This window comes from Centropristis striata, chromosome 18, assembly GCF_030273125.1.
Source record: "Centropristis striata isolate RG_2023a ecotype Rhode Island chromosome 18, C.striata_1.0, whole genome shotgun sequence".
Taxonomy (NCBI): Eukaryota; Metazoa; Chordata; class Actinopteri; order Perciformes; family Serranidae; genus Centropristis; species Centropristis striata.
In genome coordinates, this window is record NC_081534.1 from 17,041,540 (window position 1) to 17,061,967 (window position 20,428).

At 38.2% G+C, this 20,428-nt stretch overlaps 1 protein-coding gene across 6 annotated transcripts in view; it reads right to left on the reverse strand.

The window, feature by feature from the left end:
• Window positions 1-6,173: 6,173 nt before the first annotated feature.
• adgb (androglobin) overlaps window positions 6,174-20,428 on the reverse strand; it is a 47,747-nt gene continuing 33,492 nt past the window's right edge. For 4 of the 6 annotated variants that reach the window (XM_059356722.1, XM_059356724.1, XM_059356725.1 and 1 more), the window contains 8 exons: window positions 18,734-18,897; window positions 16,113-16,224; window positions 13,556-13,686; window positions 11,911-12,066; window positions 11,133-11,223; window positions 10,925-11,027; window positions 6,781-6,964; window positions 6,174-6,597 (listed from right to left, as the gene is read on the reverse strand). In XM_059356722.1, coding sequence (XP_059212705.1) covers window positions 6,394-6,597; window positions 6,781-6,964; window positions 10,925-11,027; window positions 11,133-11,223; window positions 11,911-12,066; window positions 13,556-13,686; window positions 16,113-16,224; window positions 18,734-18,897 — 1,145 coding nt within the window. In that variant the 3' untranslated portion in view covers window positions 6,174-6,393. Of the gene's footprint in view, window positions 6,598-6,780; window positions 6,982-10,924; window positions 11,028-11,132; window positions 11,224-11,701; window positions 11,733-11,910; window positions 12,067-13,555; window positions 13,687-16,112; window positions 16,225-18,733; window positions 18,898-20,428 lie in introns of those variants that run through there. The other 2 variants (XM_059356726.1, XR_009396136.1) reach the window with 2 other exon arrangements.

The following is a 20,428-nucleotide window of genomic DNA, read 5'->3' on the forward strand; positions in this document are numbered from 1 at the left end:
TGTGTGTATCCTCCCATCAAGCCATCTATCTATTAGCTTTACCCTTCAGCCAACATATCAGCTGAGACAGAGCTGTGAGGCAGTGACATCAAATGATACATGATTAGCGCTGTGCTAAACAAAACACCACGCACATAATATAGAAGCCATTTCCATCAATGAGTAAAAAAAGATAAAGATCCTCCAAGTGATTATAACGAGAAACTTTCTCAAAATAATGACTTAGTGTGCAAAAGTTTCTAATTATGTTGAGATGAGTCATTATTTTTTCAGGAAGTTTCCCATTATTTTGCATACCAACTCATTATTTTGAGATATTAGGTCATCATTTTAAGAAAGTTTCTCATTATTTTGAGATAAGAAGTAATTTCTTAAATTTAAGTCTTTATTTTGAGAAAGTGTCTCATTTTTTTGTCATTACTTGAGTTAGAAACTAAGTCATTATTTTGAAAAAGTAATTGATTATTTTGTGAATGTTTCTCATTATCTACTCTACACTAACTCGTCATTTTGAGGAAAAGCTTTACGTTTTTTACTACAAACTCATTATTTTAAGATAAGTTAATATTTAAAGTAGTTTCTCACTACTTTTTATTTCCCTTTGACTTCTTTGTGAAAGTTTTTTTTATCATAACTTACTGAGCACTTTTGTCAAAACAAGGCTAAGTTTTCATCTTATTTTTTTTTACTTTTACTGGCGCAAACGAGCCTCCATAGAGTACAACACTTTACCCACGCACACAGGTACAAAAAAACAGAGAACCACATCTCTGGCAGTCTAAATCGCCATTCAAAGATCTTGTGAAATAAACACTTTGGACAGACTGTGGCACAACAGGAAGTTACATCAGCTGTATCCTGACAAGCGCAATGACTTCTCTATAATAACTATAGACAACTTTGAAACACACAACAGCAGCCACCAAAGGAAGTTCTCTGACATCAGTAGTAGTTAGTATAACTGTCAGAGGACATAGTTGGGACTGTATTATTTGAGAAGACAGCTGGGATGCAAAAACAAACTTTTAGCTGTATGTCTGAACACACTGTGGCACACAATCCTCTGATTCCTCCGGTGTAAAAGTAATGTAGTGGTGAGCTGAACTACAGACATGCTCGGCTTAAATATTGATTCACTTTGACCTTCAAACAAGAATCTTTACAGAGTATTAGCTGGTAGTCCGGAGAGGATCTTGTATACATTGATAAGTGAGGGCCGTAGGGAAATAAGGAAGCCACAAATAGAAAGCCTATCTGTGTAAGTTACAATGGAAACACATTCTTGCACAGGATTTCTCACGCTATACCTCTTGTCACCTAAATCTGATGACAGGTACTGTTTTTCTACGGTGATGATGACCTTGTGTTCAGTGCTTTATTCGCTTGGTACATCGAAAACTGAAGTGCTGCAGTTTTTTTGTATACTTGGCTGAAGAGAGAGGGCGGCGTTGCTGGAGGGTGGGCCAAAAGAGAGTAAAGAGAGAGTGAAGCCAAAGCAAGGTGAGGCAGGGGAGTGAAATAGTTGGGTTACAAGAGGGGAGGCTGCAACCAGGTCAGCATTTCTGCGTCTGCAAGTCTGGGGTTCTGTTTGTGTGCGAGTGCATAAGAGAGAGAGTTACAGGGGTTTTGGATTACTGCAGTAAAGCCTGGACGTCAATCTGTGAGCCCTCACCTTTTCCCCTTCACTGCTATCGTTGTGTGAACATACAGTAAAGCTTTGGCCTTTTGCTCCCTGCTGTCTGAGCTGAGTATTACAGCACCAGCTTCTTGCTCTACTGTCTTTTATCAGTGGAGCAGGCTCTGAGGACGCACCTCTAGAGACGTTAAGTCCCAGAGGGAGAGAGCAACAACAATGTGACAATGCTGCAGCATGTTGAGCCAATAAGCCAGAGGACCCTGTATCCACCCTGTGCCAGCTGGGAGTGCATGTTCGTGCCTGTGTGTGTGTGCTTATTGATGCGTGGGGGAATGCATGTACCTGCAGAGAAAGGTGAAAGAAAAGGCAAAAGGAGCTAACTGAGCAGAAGGCTCCTGAAGACTTGAAGGGCACTGCATATTCTTTGCAGGCATTACAGATTTATAGATTGAATGCAAAACAAGTATTTATTTTTTTATGGAAGAAAATCACTCGGTGGTGCATAATTCAGAGATGCACACTTAAAGGAATAGTTCGACATTTAAGGAAATATGCTGACTTGTTTTCTTGCTGAGAGGTACATGAAGAGATGGCTAGCACTCTCATAACTGTATGAAGCTACAGCCAGGAGAGGATAAGCTTAGCTTAACATAAAGACTGAAAGCAGGGGGAAACAGCTAGCCTGGCTCTTTACACAGGTAAAAAAACAAACACTAATCAACACCTCTTATGGTCGAGAAACCAGAAAACAAAAAAAAATTTTTACTAGTTTTTACTCAAATAAATTTAATTCTACACTGGAGGGAGACTTATTATTTCAAAGGTGCAAAACCTACAATGTGGGTGCTTTTCCTATGGGTGGTGCCAAAGAATCGTGTCAACAAGTGTAAATGCTGAGCTTCATTACACTGATTTTCATCACTTGTGACTGAACAGGTTAATGTGTTTATTATATGTTTGTTATTTTTTTGTGATACGTGATATTTGATACAAGGCTTAATGTTCAGCTTATAATACCTCCAGGGCTTGATGGATTTCTCAAAGAAAGACAGTGAGTTCATATGCTTCCATTCCTGGCTATAATAATAATTACAATAATAATCACCAACTTCATAATAGTTGATGTAACAGTATCACTTATTCTACATGGTCAGGCTTTATATAACGTATACCTTTCACAACAACTACATGTTGTTTCTGACATATCTCTATAGAAGAAGGTCTGCTAATGCACTTGGAAATAAATGGATCTCTGTACATTACCTTGACAACGAAGCATGTTCAGCCCTCCTTTTATAGCCAACTCACAGAAATTCTCTTTATGTTAGTTGTCTTTGTTATATTCACATTGTTTGGAAAGGAGGACACTATTTTGTGAGACCAAATGGATCAACATCCATATGATTTGTCTTCACTTTTCAGAGGTCCTTTAGATAACGCTCAGTTATCGCTCGTTATCGCTAGAGTTACGCTCGTTCCCAGAATTTATTTTTCTTTTTTAAATTCCCTTCAGGAACCTTTAGAGGACGTTACAGGAAGGTTCCCTTAAGGGATTTTTAAGAAATTTTCCATGAACATTTTGAGGAACTTTCCCCGAATGTTCTCCAAGTGTCTTCTGAAAAACCTTGAGGTCCTCTAAAGGTTCAGGGAGAGAGCCTGAAGAGAAGGTTGGCTTGGCCTTCTGCTGGGATATTATTGTTTGATTTTATGAACAGAATCATGACACGGACATCAGAAAAATCTAACAATCATGTGAGCAAGTCGTAAATTGTGGTAAAAAAAAAAAATCCACGATACGAAACACGAAAGATTTGTATTCAGTGTGTTACGGCTCATATTTTCAAGCTCTAAAGCGATTTATTATCACAGATTATTTATGTTTATTATTAGTAAATATTGTAATTTTTACTCCACTACATTTAGCTGACAGCTTAAGTTACTTTTCAGGTTGAGATTTAACATGAAAAAACATGATCAATTTCAAATAATTGTTATAAATCAAACCACATAACAGAATATTAAGTAGTTAAAATGAGCCCTACCTTAATGACAGTAAAATGCTGTTTACAAAATGCATCAATAATAATAATCCAGTTATATATTTTTTTAAAATAAAACATTCTGCATAGCAAATACCTTTACTTCTGATTCTTTAAGTACATTCTTATGCTGATATTTTTGTACTTTTACTTAAGTAAATTTTGAATGCAGGACCTTTACTTGCAGTGGAGTGGATTTCACAGTGTGGTATTAGTACTTTTACTTAAGTAAGGGATCTAAATACTTTTTTCAACACTGTCCGATACAATGGATCAGTTTAACAACTAACTGATAAACAGGTGACTGAATATAGAAGACATTATGAACATGAAGAGGACTGAAACCCTCTGAAACTGAGCCATGTGAGATCTAAAGCTCACTGAAAGACAACAATATATATTGCATATTTGACAGAGATGTTGTCATAGAAACAGACACAGAGAGAAAACCATGAACACGCAGGCAGTTCCTGCAAGTTGCAATGCCCTTTTCGTCATTCACAAAAGTAAGGACAATGAAATTGATTAAGGCATTCTTGAATTATTACCTCTGAAATGGAAAGTGAATTAAAGAGCCACCACAGTCTCCACACCACTCGGGGAATGTGTATCTACTTTCACCTAATTTCATCATCCCTCTATGTGGGTCCATTTAAGAATCAAATATTTTCTTATTACTTGTGGGAAGTCAAATGCACACACGCAATCACCCACCCACACACACACACACACACACACACACACACACACACGCACACACACAATGGCCGACTGTCTCCTTGTTTTCAAGGTTACAGTTCTTCTGTCGCTCATAACACATTTGCATCAAACCACCAGCCAACAGCTGCCAATTAACAAACAGCCTCTCCGTTAATACACACACGTCACTGCCAATTAGAGTGTCGGGTGATCTCTCTCTCTAACAACAGAATGGTGCGGCACACATAATACACTCACACCCAAGCACTATACCTCATGCACAGAAGAGGAGGAGGAGGAGGAGGAGGAGGGCGGGTTTAGTGGTACGGCAAACAGCAAATAACAGCTAATGTTTTAGAAAGGGAGGAATGAATTGGGCGAGAGGGAACAGTGCAGAGTCAAGAGGGATTGTTGTGTGCCAGGAACAAGGCTTTCAGGATTAGCTCATGCAGTTACAAGAGTAGAAATAGTGGTTGGCTAGATGAGGCCTGACAGACTGAACAGACACTAAAAATGCAGTGTGAGGTACACACAGCAACACACTTTTTATGAGCAGAAAAAACAATGAGCAATGCAGACATCGTGCTCAAAGTTTCCTGCAGAGCAGCACGAGGTGGATTCATTTTTTAAAAGCTGCATGAAAGTATTCACACATAAACAAATTTAAGTTTGCTCGTGTCTGCAGCATCCTTGTACGAGTCTTACTAAGATCTGAATCATACATTGTATACTCCTAATTTGAGTCCAATATCATGATGAAAGGGGAATCAGCTCCTGCAAAGAAGAATTTTAATAAATGAACTGTCAGCAGCAGCAGCAGAGTACAAAGGCTTCAGAGTAGGAGCGGATTACTGCAGGATGACTTTGCACATGCACACACACATACAAGCAGGCACAAATAACTCCCCTCACCCTGCTATCTTGTACACACACACATCCACACACTCTAACACATAGAGAATAATAATAATTTCCTTCATGCAGAAGCACAAAATTGAACTATTCATTATTGTCAAGCATGAAAACAGCATAGTGCAGGCATGGTAATGAAAATTTATTAATGTCCGCAGCCACTAGATGGCACCCTCTTCCCTTTCATTTTCAATTTGGCTTCTCATTCCTCAGCTGGTCAGCTGACTCAGACCAACTACATGCACTTGAAATGTTAAGATAAAGGGCACTTACTAACTATGTCACAATCATTTGACAAAGAACCCCAATTGATTAACAGTTATACATATTAGAAACCTATCCGTTTTAAAGTTGGGAATTATTGTAATCCATAGTTACTATGTTGCTGAAAAGATCTGCAACCTAACTGTGTTGCATTTTCCATATACAACACTTTGTCTTGGTTTTGTAGGAATGGATTCTTGTGGGCTTCTATCAGCAAGAATATATCAATTAACCAATCAATCAGTACCACTCAGCTCATGGGAGGCTGGCTGTACCCAGCATGCTTTGAGTCGCACAATCAATACAGTGACCTTCAAGAAAACAAAAAGATTTGCGGAATATGATCAGGCATATTGGGCATCAAAAAGTCAAATCCATACATTGCAAGTGAGATGGCTTGACATTCTCAGTCCAATGAAAAATGCACACAGCCAGTGACATGTTTCTTCATTTAAGATTTATTAGATTTGATATTGTAAATTAAATTTTGTAGATGAACAGTGGCTCTGTTATAAATTAAAGAATATAGTTGTGTGGTAGAAAAATATTTTTAAATATGACACTGAATACAGTGTAAATGTTGTTAAAGTTTAAACATATTTAGTAAAAAAAAACTTTAACACAACACAACACAACACTTACTACTAACATAACTTTTTAAAAGCCTTTGTTTTATAAGGCATAAAAGGCAATAGCTCTGAATCCGGTTCAATCGTCAGGTATTATATCATCGTGTGCATGCTGTGATGTTGTGATTAAATGGAGATTCTTTAGTGTTCAGGCAGACTTGTTGAGAGGTGTCTGCTGAGGAGAACTGAGACTGGAACTCAGTGCCAATGACCATCATTTCTTCTTGCCAGCACTCTTGGCACGTTTGTTGGGCTGCTGGGTGGCAGCAGAGGTGGGGGCTGTTTTTTCTAGAACTGCCTGCTGGGCCTCCTCCAGAGCTTGCGTCTCTTCTTGTTCCTTTTTCACGGCCGCCATCTGACGGCTACTAAATGCCTCGCAAGCGTCGAGGAATTTCTGACGGCGCTCCCACAAGGCTGCCTAAAGACAAGACAGAGAGGTAAAGAGAAAGACATTACAGAGTGATGTCTCACCAGAGGGAAAAGGGAAGATGGCAACAGATCTTCCTCCCTCTCCCTTACTTTGATAGTCAGAACTGATCATTATGACTGTCTACATCTTCATTTTTAGACATCACACACGGCTCTCTCTGTCTCGACTGACCTGCATGTTCACATACATCTGCTGCTGGTGTCTCATTAGCTCCTTCCTGTTGAGCTCCTGCTGTATCTGATGCTCCAGCACATTGTCTCGGACCAACCGGTAAGTCTGGATCTTTTCTAAGCGCTCCCTCTGCTGGATCTCCTCCAACAGTGAGTCCATCAGCAATGGAAAATCCTTTTGCCGCCTACAGACGTACACAAACTGATACAATTCCTATATGCAGTATATATTAGCTGTTATTTTACCTTGCAGAACATCGGAGTTGCTGCTCTACCGCTGCCTTGTTTAATTGTGCGGCTGAACAAGCTGTTTATAACACACAAAGTCAGACAACAACACAAACAAACTAAACAATTAAGGCAGCGAAAGCTCAGCTCGTCCCGTTTTCTGCAAGATAAAATTACTGTTTTTGTCAATGGAGTCTGGTGGCTTTCACAAGAACATAGAAGCCTAAGTTCCCCCCTGCATAAACTAAAACAGTCTTATGGCAAGGTAAAGCAGGTAAAATATTCAAAATATAGTGTATACTTAAACTGATATTGATTTAGTTTTAGGCAGCCAAAATATGTATGCAACCTCTGTCTGCTGCAGTAAACTGATGAGCTTCTGTGCCAGTATTTTGCCTGCCTCTCCTTACTGGAGATTCGCCAACCGCCATCTACTCTAGGTAATAAACTGACCAAGTACTTTATACAACCCCACTTCAAAAAGTTTGAACTTTTAATTCTTGAAAAAATGCCTTATACAACTTTTCAATATTGTCTCTAACCAAAATGTTGCTGGATGGTGTATTTGTTTATGGCAAATGCTCAAGACTTTTTCTGAAAGATTCTATTCAATTCTGAAGAGAATATTTTGAGGATCAGATATAAAACAAACATTATCAGCTCAAGCTATAGAAAATGTTATCAAATTCTTCCAATTTTTACAAGCTGTTCCGTGAGACGGGACGACTGACAACGTTTACACGGGCAGGGGAATAAAAATGGAAATGTGGCAGATAAATGCAGAGATAGGCAGAGGAAATGATGGACCCACAGTGACACACGTCTTATCGCATATCCCAAGTCGTATATACAGATTGCTATCTGAGAAGTCTATTTGGTTCTGGTTGTAACCTCCGGATTTGTGTATTATTCTGTTAAGAAATGAGTGTGTGTGTGTGTGTGTGTGTGTGTGTGTGTGTTTGTTTGTTTGTTTGTGTGTGTGTGTGTGTGTGTGTGTGTGTGTGTGGAAAGACAAGGGACAAACATACTGTAGGATGTTAAGTGAAGCAGTTAGTCAGTCAACATGTGTTTGAAAGACAAATGACTGTGAACAGCCCTCTGAGGCACACACGCACAGGGAAGAATTCAAATAGAGTTAAAAGTGCTAAATGTGGCTGCCTATTTCCTATACCTTAATGAAGAGGGGAGGCCAGTGGAGGTGATGATGGAGTTCATTTGGGTTTAATGAACATTTCCCTTGTTTAACCTCTTTAACGGCCTTCAACAATGCGTGTACGGGTGTAGGAAGGTGGCATGCATGCGTGTGCACTAGTGACGTGCCCTGTGCTGCGTCTTTGTGGGAGAGAGAGAAAGGTGAGTTGGAGACTAATCAGACTCCTCTAATAGACTACTCAGGATCTCTCTCTGCTCCGATTGCTGGCCACACTGTCATCAGCCATTAGCAGCTGGACACGGACACGTGCGGGCACACACACCCACCCACACCCACAGCAGGATAGGTTGGAGAGGTGATGGGAAAGGGGCACATCTCATTGGAGCAACGAGCTCATTGGGGTCCTGAAATAGCTATCTAATTAACAGACCCAAATATCATCTCATTTATCATGGAGAGGGATGGACAGAGGGAGAGATGGAGGGAGGAGAGGAGAGGTGGTGTGAGGGAGAGCAATAGGAGACTCTGAGGGGAACCGGGGAAGGAGACTCTTCCCTTCATAGCACTGGTACTGATTTTTTATAAAAAAGTTGCCACTTTACTTAAAGACAAGCAGGAAAGGGAAGACTCATGATTATTCTATCTGACTACTAACAAAGCTTAAGCTGAAGTTAAATCTGTGGGTGACATACTAATTTTAATTAGCTATATTGTGGAGCTGTTGTATTTCTATCTTGTAGTTGAAGCACATTTGGCTGTGCATCTAAAAACAATTTAGATCAAGTCAGCCATAAAGCAGATGCACTGGGGATTGAATAATATTTGACTTAATGTCGGCGTACGTGTGTACACTTCAGTGAGAAAAGACTGCTGAAGTTTCAAGATAACATACGCTTGATTTCTGCAGCTGTGTGTGCTGTATACTAAATTCTTCATGGACCCACCATATAATGATGACATACATTTACCTGAGAGGGAAAGAAATTCTGGTGATCCATTTTCTAAGTATGGTCTCAATAGTTTTCACTCCTGTGTTTGATTTAATAACAGTTGAAAAAGGTTTTGCCAGAGAAATCTTTCCTTAGTTATGACAGGTGTGTTTGTGTTGTAATACTCATTTCAGCCACAAGAGGCTGAAGTGTGCAATTATCTTATGTTCCTAATGGGACTAAAAACATTTATGTTTGCCAGTTAAAAAAAAAATTCTAGCCAAAAGAAAGACATGTAAGAAATGTTACATAACCTGCTCACTCACGCTGAATGTAACTTGTGCTTTGAGTGCATGCAGAAATTAAAACTCACCTGGAAAAAAACATGAATGGTTTTAATAAAAAAAATGAGTACAACTATTACAAGAAACAATTAGAAAAATTATCCTGACAAAACTGTTTTTACACCAGCTCTTAAGTCATAAACACAGGCGAGAAAACAAACAAGAGCCAGGTTAGAAAATTGATTGATAGAATATTTCTTTCTCATCTGCCTGGGCTTCCGTACAAAAATCAAGAAAAAAATATATACATATTGTCACTACATTAAAAAAAAAAATTTGTCTCTTCAAATAGTATATCAGTAATTTCAGAGTTGTTGTTTTTTTATAATCGCTCACCAACAATTTGCATGAATCTTAAGAAATATTTTTCTGTATATCAAAATTAAGATTAAGAGATGCTCCACTCAAGTTATTTCAATGTATACAAAAAAAACTTTGTGTCATTACTTATAAATTTCAGTTATTTTGATTGTGACTCTTCACATGAAGCCACACTGGTCTACACCCATTAGATTTGTTCCTGAGGTTGTTTATGAGAACATTTAGTCTGGAAGCAGATCCTTTCATTTATTTATCTTTTTTAATTTTGCACGTCTTTTTTCCATTTAGCCTTTCCCTAGTGTCTATACATTACACAGTATACATCACTGTCCTCTGGAGAGCATGCATTGCCCTTTCAGGCCAGCTAAAGTGTGCAGTCTTGTAACACTGCTGTTCACAGCACCAATGGGAGCAAAGGTCATAAACATAGGAAATCACAAGCAATTTCCTGCAGACCCTTTACTGTATGAGCCAATCTGCTGAGGGTACGTGTGCTGGTATGTTCACCAACACGGCAACATGCATACTGAAAATACACACATATACACACAATCCCTGACTAAAACCAGGCCTCGCAGCTATGACTTAATTCATGCAGACAAAACTAGAATAGCAGAGTGATCCAACGACTACATTAGGCAACTGGACTTTATGCAAACAGAGCTTTAATAGGAAAATAGCCTGTTAGAAAAATATATGAAGGAGATGAGTTGGTTGTTTATGTTTTATTCTACACTGCTGTCCTCTAAGCATAAATATGAATGTGTCTGTTGGAGATCAGACACAAGATCATTCTGCATGTATATTCTCGCCTTGATTTTTACTTTTTGCCTTGAATATATATATATAGTTTTCAGAAAATAAATACAAGCTGATATATTTCTATGCTTCTTTCATGTTTTATTATATTTATTTTATATTAAAAAATATATTTATTTTTTGATATATGCTATTTTTCTTTAATTGATACTTTTTTAATGCTTCTTATATTTTATTTTTTATATGTATATAAATATGTTTAAAAATAAACATCTTGAAACTTGACTATATAACTATGTTAACACGTTACGGTTGGATGGCTACAATTTGCTGTAGCCATTATTCTATCCTTAAACTTATGCCGTCTATGAATAATCAATCCAAATAAATGGAAAAACAATGGCGGAGCACCTGATGAAGGGAGTGTAGTCCATGGAAGAGAAGGAGCACGAGGTATCAGTCAGCTTTTGAGCAGATGGACTGAGAGAGGCATCAGGACCAGATCTGGAATCATCTGTCAAAGAACCGATCAGGAAATATCTCATACTATATAAGACAAATGGTGGAGACAGAATGTGCCCAAAAACAAACGTTTGTGTGAGTATCAGGAGTGTGGTACCTTGCTCTCTACTTTCTGATTCATCTGTAGTTTTCTCATCACCCGCTTGATGTTGAAGTTGGTTACAAAACTTGAGACGAGACTGGAAAGCCTAAAAGACAGCAAAACATTCAATATTTCAAAAAACTTTTTAAATGATACCTTTCACATTTCTACAGGAGATCCTTTTGGAAACAATTTATGAAACCACAATATGTAATTTTCTGTCGCTTTGGGTCTCTAAATTAAACAATAACAAGTGACGGAAATTGGTGACATTGTGAAGGAGTGTTGGATCATGGGACTTGTTGTCTTCACAACAATTGCTGTCATTGCAGTCAGTCAGACTTCCCAGAGAGGATATGAGCCAAGTTGATGCAAATGTTTGCTCCATTTGTTTCTCTGATAACTTAAGCTCCAGGCATCAAATTACTTAAATCCATAAATTTGGTTAAATATATAGTTAAAAGTGACCAAGATCTAAAAAAGTGTATTAAACAAATGTGGCTTAAAACTGGATAAAACTGGATTAGCACCACAGTGACGCATGCACAAAGGGGATATGACATCATTGACCAAATTAAACTGACCTTTATCTTGATTAAAATTACAGATTTTCTTCTGTGAAAATAGTTGGAAACAGTTTGAATAATCTAAATATGCATTTCAAAAATGCAACATGGGTCTAGTTATTTTAAGACATTTTAATGCAAAAAACTGACATACTATACCTTTGAAAGAGCTTTAACTATTGAGTACTTGCATAACATCACTATTAAAATGACAATTTCTAGGTTACCTTGGCACAGCGACCTGGTTCAGCCATTTCCCAGGCTCTTTTAATGGCTTTAATCTGGTCCGTTCTCTCTGTGTCCTTCATCACCTCTATGCTCTCAGTTTTGCTCTTGTCACTGACCACACGCAGAGTCCAGTTCGCTTTTGTCAGGTCAAGGCTCTGCACAAATATGTAGTCACACAAAGCACAAAGAGATGAAAACGTAACGCACATGCCCGAGCACACAAACATCCCAGTTGAAGGTCACAGTACCACAATACGTTATGAGTTCTCTTTCAATGAGCCACTCAGACAGTCTGGTACACAGCCGGTCTGGATTATATCACTTGTTCAGCTGTCTCGTCTTCATTACAAATAATAGATCATTTTTAGTTCATTAATTCAGAGATTGTTATGTTTTCTAGCTCCAACAACATTGTGCTGCCAATGCCATCACAATATTCAGAATGGAAATGTATTGATGGGCACAAATATTCTGAAAATCTGCCTTTAAAATCTCATTGTCTTCAGGGCTTGACATAAAGTGCAGTAGAGACAAAAAAAGGCACTTATTAGATGGACAATTTTCATGAAGATTTTTCAAGCAGCTGTGTTTCTGACTACTAAACCAAGGATATTATACTGAGAATTATACAACACCACATGGTTACATTGTGTGATTAGTCTCTCTGATTCAGTGTAAATACATGCGGGTCATGCTGGCAGCTGATGCCAGTCTTTCTTTGTTAGCATTTCAGAGTCAACGAAATATGTGACTGATAAAACACACAATAAATAAAATAAAATAAAAGCGATGTCGGGACTGAGTTCAACAGCAATCTCATTATCTGTAGAGAGGAGTTAAGTGTGTACTCAACTGAAGTACTTTCACATCCTCCCCTTTAAAAAGGTTAATATTACCACTTTAGCTCATTTTTACTCAAGTTTACATGACAACTGTCAATGTACCTTGTCTTAACATGGCATTCTGTGGAAAATACAGTTTGGACAACAATAAACCGTTATGTAAAGACTACAAAAGCAGTGCATGAGCTTCGGTTTGAGTGAGTAGTCTACTGCATATGACTTGGCTAGAACTCATTTAATGAATGGTTTTCATTTCTAGCACTGTAATATAATTGGCTCTTGCTATCGAATAGGATTTAATGGAACAAAATATTATTTGGAAATGCAATTTGGAGATATGATCTGAATCCTTCGCACAGGGACCACTGGCATTCAGTGAAAAGATTATCCCTCAATAACTCACCCCTAAGTTCATATGAAATATATATATATATAAAAAAAACACTGAGCACTGACATTGGTCCAATACTGACTCATATAGCTGGATCAGGTATCATGACAGTGGGGCCAATCTATTCAATTATTTTCTTTGTTTAAATACTATATGCATTATATACTGGAAAAATAATTCCTGTTTAAGTGTTGATCTATTTGAGAATGTATTTTTTTTTCACCAACCTTTAATCTATTATCTTAATGATAAATAACAATTCGGTAAGTTTATATCAAGTTAGTGAAGCACACAGCTCATTAATTAACACTGGTAACAGATTGGTACTCTGTATCTGCTGACACCAAAAGCCCAGGTATCTGTATCAATATTAGGATTAAACACAATGGATTGGTGCATCCCTAATCTTACCACTTCCTGCTTGGAGCTAGATTTAGAATGGGCAGCTGGCTTCCCCTTCTCCTTGTTGGCTTTGGGTGTGTCAGATTTGGGCCCATGATGGTCGGCGGTAGATGAAGGGTTTAAGTCTTCAGGCTTGTGTACTACATTTTGCAAACAGAGATAAGGTAGAATCACTTTTTCTGTCACCAGCTGAGTATTTACATCATCAATACTAGCAACTTAGTGTTTTCTTTATTTATTATTTATTATAATTACTATGTGATGTAAAAGCCTGACTAAATATTCAGTAACACTTTCTGTGAGGAACACATCTATCATACTTTTTCAGGGCATTTATACTGAATTACAATGCATTTATCGAGTGAAAATGGTGAGCTGAAAATGCTTACTTGTGCTATAGATGTGGTCTTTAAACAAACACACAGTACATGTATCTAACATTAAAATTATTAACTCTATTGTACATAAACATTTGTGCAAAATTACCATTCCTTTGCCAAATTTTTAACATGTTTTGATCCATTTAATTACAGTGTGAAAGGCAAAAAAGCTTCCTTTGTCAACACACACATGTCCATTAGTGTGTGTTCATATTCACAATGCCAGCTGTTCACGTTCTACTCAACACAATTATAGCTCATTTGAAGTGGGAGTGTGACAAACACTGCATGTGTTGTGTGCTCGCATGTGTGCTAGATGGCACTGTTGCACTTTAAAGCTAAATCAAACACAACCCTCAGCTTAGACAAAGCATTAACTATGAGTCTCACTCCTCTGAAATAGAGAGGCATAATAATCCATCATTTAGCTGACACCCTGCCATTCTGCCTGAACAGCTTTGGTGCATGCTCATTGAGTTACTCTTATCTTGAGTCATACAGAAATTCAATGTTTAAATTGGATCGAAATATCAATCTGCTAGTAAGTTCAGGCTGATGAATGTATTGAAAACTGATTTTTCAGCTGGCTAAACTTAAAAAAATGTAAAAAATTTTTTTTTAAAAAGCTTGTGTTCACTGAATGCCTAAAAGCACCATTTATAAACTGAAAAAGAAGCACAGTAAAGAAAATGTAATGAAAATGAAAACTACTGCCATAACTGCACACACGGCTATAACTTACTGCTCTGATCGTATATACTGGGGTTTAAAGCAGAGATGGGTAAATGTGCATTCATTAGACATGCGCAATACAGTATTTTGACTGCAGCTTGTTAAACAGCTTGTTAAAGCGGTTTCAAAGCTTGGCGTGGCATGTAGTGCGTGTGTATCCATGTAGCATGTAGGGAGCATGATCAAGGGCACAGCCTCACCACTGAGACAGAGTTAAACTGGGTGAAATTAATTCACTTTCCTGCTGAGATATTTCCCAGGGCACCAGGGGGCAAGAGCCAACTTCATTTGACTTCCCATTGACCCACTTTCACAAGCTTATTGGAAAACAGGAGGTTTGTGTGGACATTGGTCGACACATACACACATGGATGAACCCCAGTAAAAAACCTTAACATGCACATGTATATCTATGAACAGAAAGCACATGCAAATGACTAGATGAATACAGTGCATCTAAGACACAGACTAACAAATCATTACTGTTCTCGCAGATGACCATTACTATAATAAATATGCAAAAAGAGGTTGGTCTTTCTCTGTAGTCAAAATGCATCTGATATGTGGCTTGTTAGTTTAGGAATGCCTCCCACACAAAGACACACATGGACACACACACATATATCATCCGCAGGTTTCATGCCATGCAAACTGAATGGGTAAATACGGGGACTATTGTCAGAAAGCAACAGAGAGAAGATAATGAGAATTCAATGACAGCAGGCTGGCCTTTCTCTTCAGGCAATCATGCAAATTGTCACCCATGCAGCACCTCTTTCACATCAACATCCGCCCGTGTCGCAATTAATTCATCCCCTCAAAAAATTTTAAGAAGCGCCTGCAAATTTCAAAGCCCTGATTTTTCAATCGATCCAATTTGTGGAGCATGATTAAAGGCAGAGAAGCAGAGTTGGTGGCAGAGGACAGGATTATTGCCTCAGCCAACGACCAGTGGGCACAAGAAATCACACTCTGTGATCTGCGAAAGCAGCTGTATTCATTTGGCTTTCATTAGGCTTGTGATTAACAGGCCCCTGGCTGGCGAAAGCAAAGAACAAACAGCGTCTGCCTTGGCCCCTGACACTGCCTACTGAGTATCTGCCACATTTCACGCTGAACACAAAAATAATATGTGCAAAAACAAACATAAAGGCCCTATTAGAAAATTCATTCAGCACCCAGGGCTCAAATCCTGAAAACTTTTAACGCTAAAATAAAAATGAAAATGCTAAATGACCCATTGCATGGATATTTGGGGATATCTGAACTCTGCCCAATATTGAAACTATTATTTGGATATTCACATCAAGATTCATGTCACTTTACTAAATTAACATATTTTTATGTTTTCATGGGGAACAAAATGAAAACTGTGACTTTCCTGTCTTTCCCTTGGGCAACTCAGTGTAGCTGAATGTTTGATGTTGGGTTTTGTGATTGTCTTAAGGATGTACCTCTCATTTCATTCTTCTCCAAGTCTCTGAGCAAACCAATAAAAGCCAGCTGAGATTCATCCAAATCCCAGCTCTTATGAAGCACCTCTGCCTGCACCACATACTTATGACCCTGTGAAACAAAGACAAATAAAGTCAGTGCAAAACACCCACAATACAGTGAGAACATGTCATGATGGACAGATACGTGCATTACACAAAAAGACATATACAGCAAAACACATGTGGTGTATGACACCATAAATGCACAGACAGCATGAGATGGATTTAGTTTTTTGTGAACATACAGTTGTAAACCGTACTACTGCTGATGATTCAGAGAGAGGCGCAGAGATCTTAAAGATCTGCACATTTTGTTTTTGCCATTCTCTTCCCTCTTTGACAGAAGCACATGCTTGGCCCAGTGAGAGAGAGGAGGCAGAGGCCACGTTAGCCAGGATTATATCAGGGGTGGAAACTCCCACAAGCATCTCACTGAACAGAAAAGACAGAATTTCAAACAAAATCCCAAGGTGAGACTCAAACTAACAGAGTAAAACATATTCTAAACAAAAACAAAAAAACTATCATATACAAACATCAATAGTTTGTCCAATGTTATGAGGGATGCAGAATATGGATTCACGAAAAAGAAGAATTATAATCGAAGAGGCACAACAAGACTCACAGGGATGTCATGTCACAGATGTTTAAGAGGCTTTTCATCTGATCACAAGGTCTACCGAAGTGACCAAATCTCAATATCAGCATGCAGTCAGAAAGGCTTTAAGGCTAAAAACACAACACCTTAAATAACTGACCTCAATAGACTTTAAGAGCAATCAGTTACATTCATTAATTTTGTTCATTCATTATCCTTAACCGCTTATCTACGCTCGGGTTGCGGGGGCCTGGAGCCGATCCCAGCCGACAAAAAAAGACAGACGATCTCATTCACTCCTACGGGTAATTTAGAGTCACCAATTAAACCTAAGTGCATGTTTTTGGACTGTGGGAGGAAACCGTAGTACCCGGTGAGAACCCACGCTGACACGGGAGAACATGCAAACTCCACACAGAAGAGCCGCTGGCCACAGTGTAGCCCATCACAGTTACATGTCCGAGCCAATACTAATAACCAACAGTGACCTGCTTCTCAATATCGATAAGATTACCAATAATTATTAATTTATTCTGGTTAAGTACATCAAAAAAACTCAGTGTAAATTCTTTTAAAAATAACTGCTCTACAAAAACTGCTCTAAATAAATGTAATGCTTTAACACAACCTGTCCAATCAGACATGTCAATGTATTAAATACTGCTTTTTTAAATTAATCAATAAACAAATAAAAGCTTTCATAGAATGGAAGGCCTATTGCTTAGTCTGCAGATGTAATGTTATCAGCTATACTTTAATTATCAGAATATTACATAATGATATAAATAAAATAGGCTAATATTTTATTGGCCCTATATATAAATATATGTCCCTAGGCGTTATTTATAGTTGTAATAAAGCCTAATACACACAATTAGCAGCAAGTGATTGTATTATGTGTTACAGCTCTATAAAGACAGAGGAGGCCACAGTAACATAAGAGTGTTTGTTTCCCCTCATGTTTTCCATGTGTATTTAAGTCCCAAACAGATACCAGTGTAGGAGCCTTTATTAGGAGCCTTTAATCTGACCACTACCACTACTGAGTATCAATATGTCTGCTGTGTGTCCCTGTGGTGCGAAACAATGACCCTTTGCTCCAAGTCTTGATCAATGATCTCAGTTCTGATCAAAAGCTGTTTATTGTGGCCTGCTGATCTGATCTATGGGATCTGACATGATCTGTCTCACTGCTATTGATGTTGGGTTACTTTGTTAAAGAGACTTTTTTTTAAAAATGTATTTGTAACCAAAACAAACTCCTTGATAGGTCTGTCTGCAGTTCGAAGGACTGTTGTTAAGGGACTCAATCCGCTGCTGTACATGTAAAATTAATTGTACTTATTCATGAGGTGTAGGCAGTTACTAAGGGAACATTAAAATGATTGGTTGCTCTCCAGCTGATATCACTGGCAGTCAACACAGCAAAACAAATAAACCTCGGTTGATTTTCCGAGATTTATGGATTTTTTCACACTCTACAATCAGTGTGTGGTGTGTTTTGTGCATGTGTGAGTGGCTCGTGGTTCACACATATACTACACACTATATACTTTGGCAATCATCAGACTATGACAACAGGTCTGTTAGATTTGGGGTCTTCAGACAATCGAGTGACTCATAAATCATGCACAAATCACTGCTCCCTGACAAGCACTGATAAGTCAGACAGTGACAACAAAACCACCCCTCCAGTTTCTGCTGCTCTCCTATTGCAAATTTTGTCTGTGCGAGAATGAGTGTGTGGGTGTGTGTAAGTTCATGTGTGTGTGTGTGTGTGTGTGTGTGTGTGTGTGTGTACGTGCATGCCTGCAAGTAGGGCGTTATGTGTATCTGGCAGTGAAAAATTGATATCAACACAGGCAGCAAGCAAGTGGGTGAGAAAGACAGAGAGGAAAAGTGAGATGCACGCTTGTGTGCGTGTGCAAGTGAGATCAGTAAAGTGTTTGAGCAACAGCAGATACCACGCAGTCAGTGATACCATTGTCTCTGTGGGAGGCGGGTGCTGGTCAGACGAGGAGTCTGATTTCCCAGCTGTGCCGTCGTCCTTGTCTCTTTTCTGGGGAGCGTCTAACACTTTGACTCCCTTGCCCTGGGTGGGGCTTCTCTTCTGGCTCTGGTTCTTGTCATCAGTGCAGCTGGGGGCTGAAACAGATAGAGAGAAGACCAATCTGTGCTTTTGTAACTGATGGAAGTGAGAAACAGACTTAAGACTTTGAGAATGCTTGTGTGTTTACTGTAACTCAAGCAAGCATAGAAAAGAAGCCAGTTCAATATTACTTAAGGGTCAATTCACCCCAAAAAAATAAATTCACTAACCATTCATGCTATTAATACGTCATCGGCCTAATATTTTTTAAATATTATTTCCTGTCTGAATTTTTGTTCAGTCAAAAGAAGGCAAAAACCCAAATAATATAAAACTTTAAATTCAATCTCTCTTTCCAGATACAAGGTTCCTATTAATTCAGACGACCCACAGAACACACTGTAAACATTATCTACAGGGACTACTTCTTTACTGCGAGTAAAACAAATCAATTCACCTTTCTGTCTCTTAACTTACAGTACTGTGCAAAAGTCTTAGGCAGATGTGAAAAAATGCTGTAAAATAAGAATTCTTCCAAAAATAGAAATGTTAATAGTTTAGTTTTATCAATTAACAAAATGCAAAGTGAGGTAACAGAAGAAAAATCTAAATCCAATCAATATATGGTGTGACCACCATTTGCCTTCAAACCAGGAGCAATTCTTCTCTGCATTTTTTTAACACCTGCCCAAGACTTTTGCATCGTACCGTATATTTCATGAAAATAAAGGACATAAACAATAATAGACTGACTTAGCATTCCACATTTTAAAGGACTTCTTTTTGTTAATAAGTTACAACAGGAACAAGTTGGTCCATCACATAAAACCATTCCTGATGACTATGACCCTATATATTTTACATTAAATTCTACCAACAAGATAAGTACAGTGGAGTCATGACAGGACCATTTCACAGTAAAGACCAAATTACCAACTTTAACCCTCTATCCAAGAGGTGTTTATATCAACTAATCCACAGCTTACACACTGCCACTCACTTCAGAAATACTATCCTTAAAGTCTGCTGGCCCAAACATTAATCCCAGCTCACTAGTGACAAGTTATACAACTCTTAATGCTTTTACCCAATAGCAAGCTATTTGGTGTTTGGGAAGGGTTATTAACACCAAGTAAATTAGTGCAGTTTTAAGAAGCAGAAACAATGCATAAAAATTTGGATTATATGTCTGAAAAAGGAATGCAAACTAACTTGAAGTATGTGTTTTAATTTTTTACTTTACACGTATCTTAAAACATACTAATTTACTTCTTTAAATAAGGTGGGTCAATTTAGTATGTTATTCATCTGGTTCTCTTGTGGATATTTGGAACCACTTTTCATCAGTTTTATTGAGCTCCTGGCCTAAATTAAGGTAGTAAGTCCCAACCTCTATTGGCTATTTTTCATTAGTTTTAGTCTGAATAGCTTTTTTCTACCAGCCTTGTAGATAGACTGTTTGCGGATATAAGGATGGCTCTGGGGTTTTATTGTGAACTGCTCCATTACATACAGAGAGAAAAAAATGGTGTTTGTGAAACAGAGAGCAAATAGCCAAAGGTCAATGAGGTTGAAAACATGTTTTAG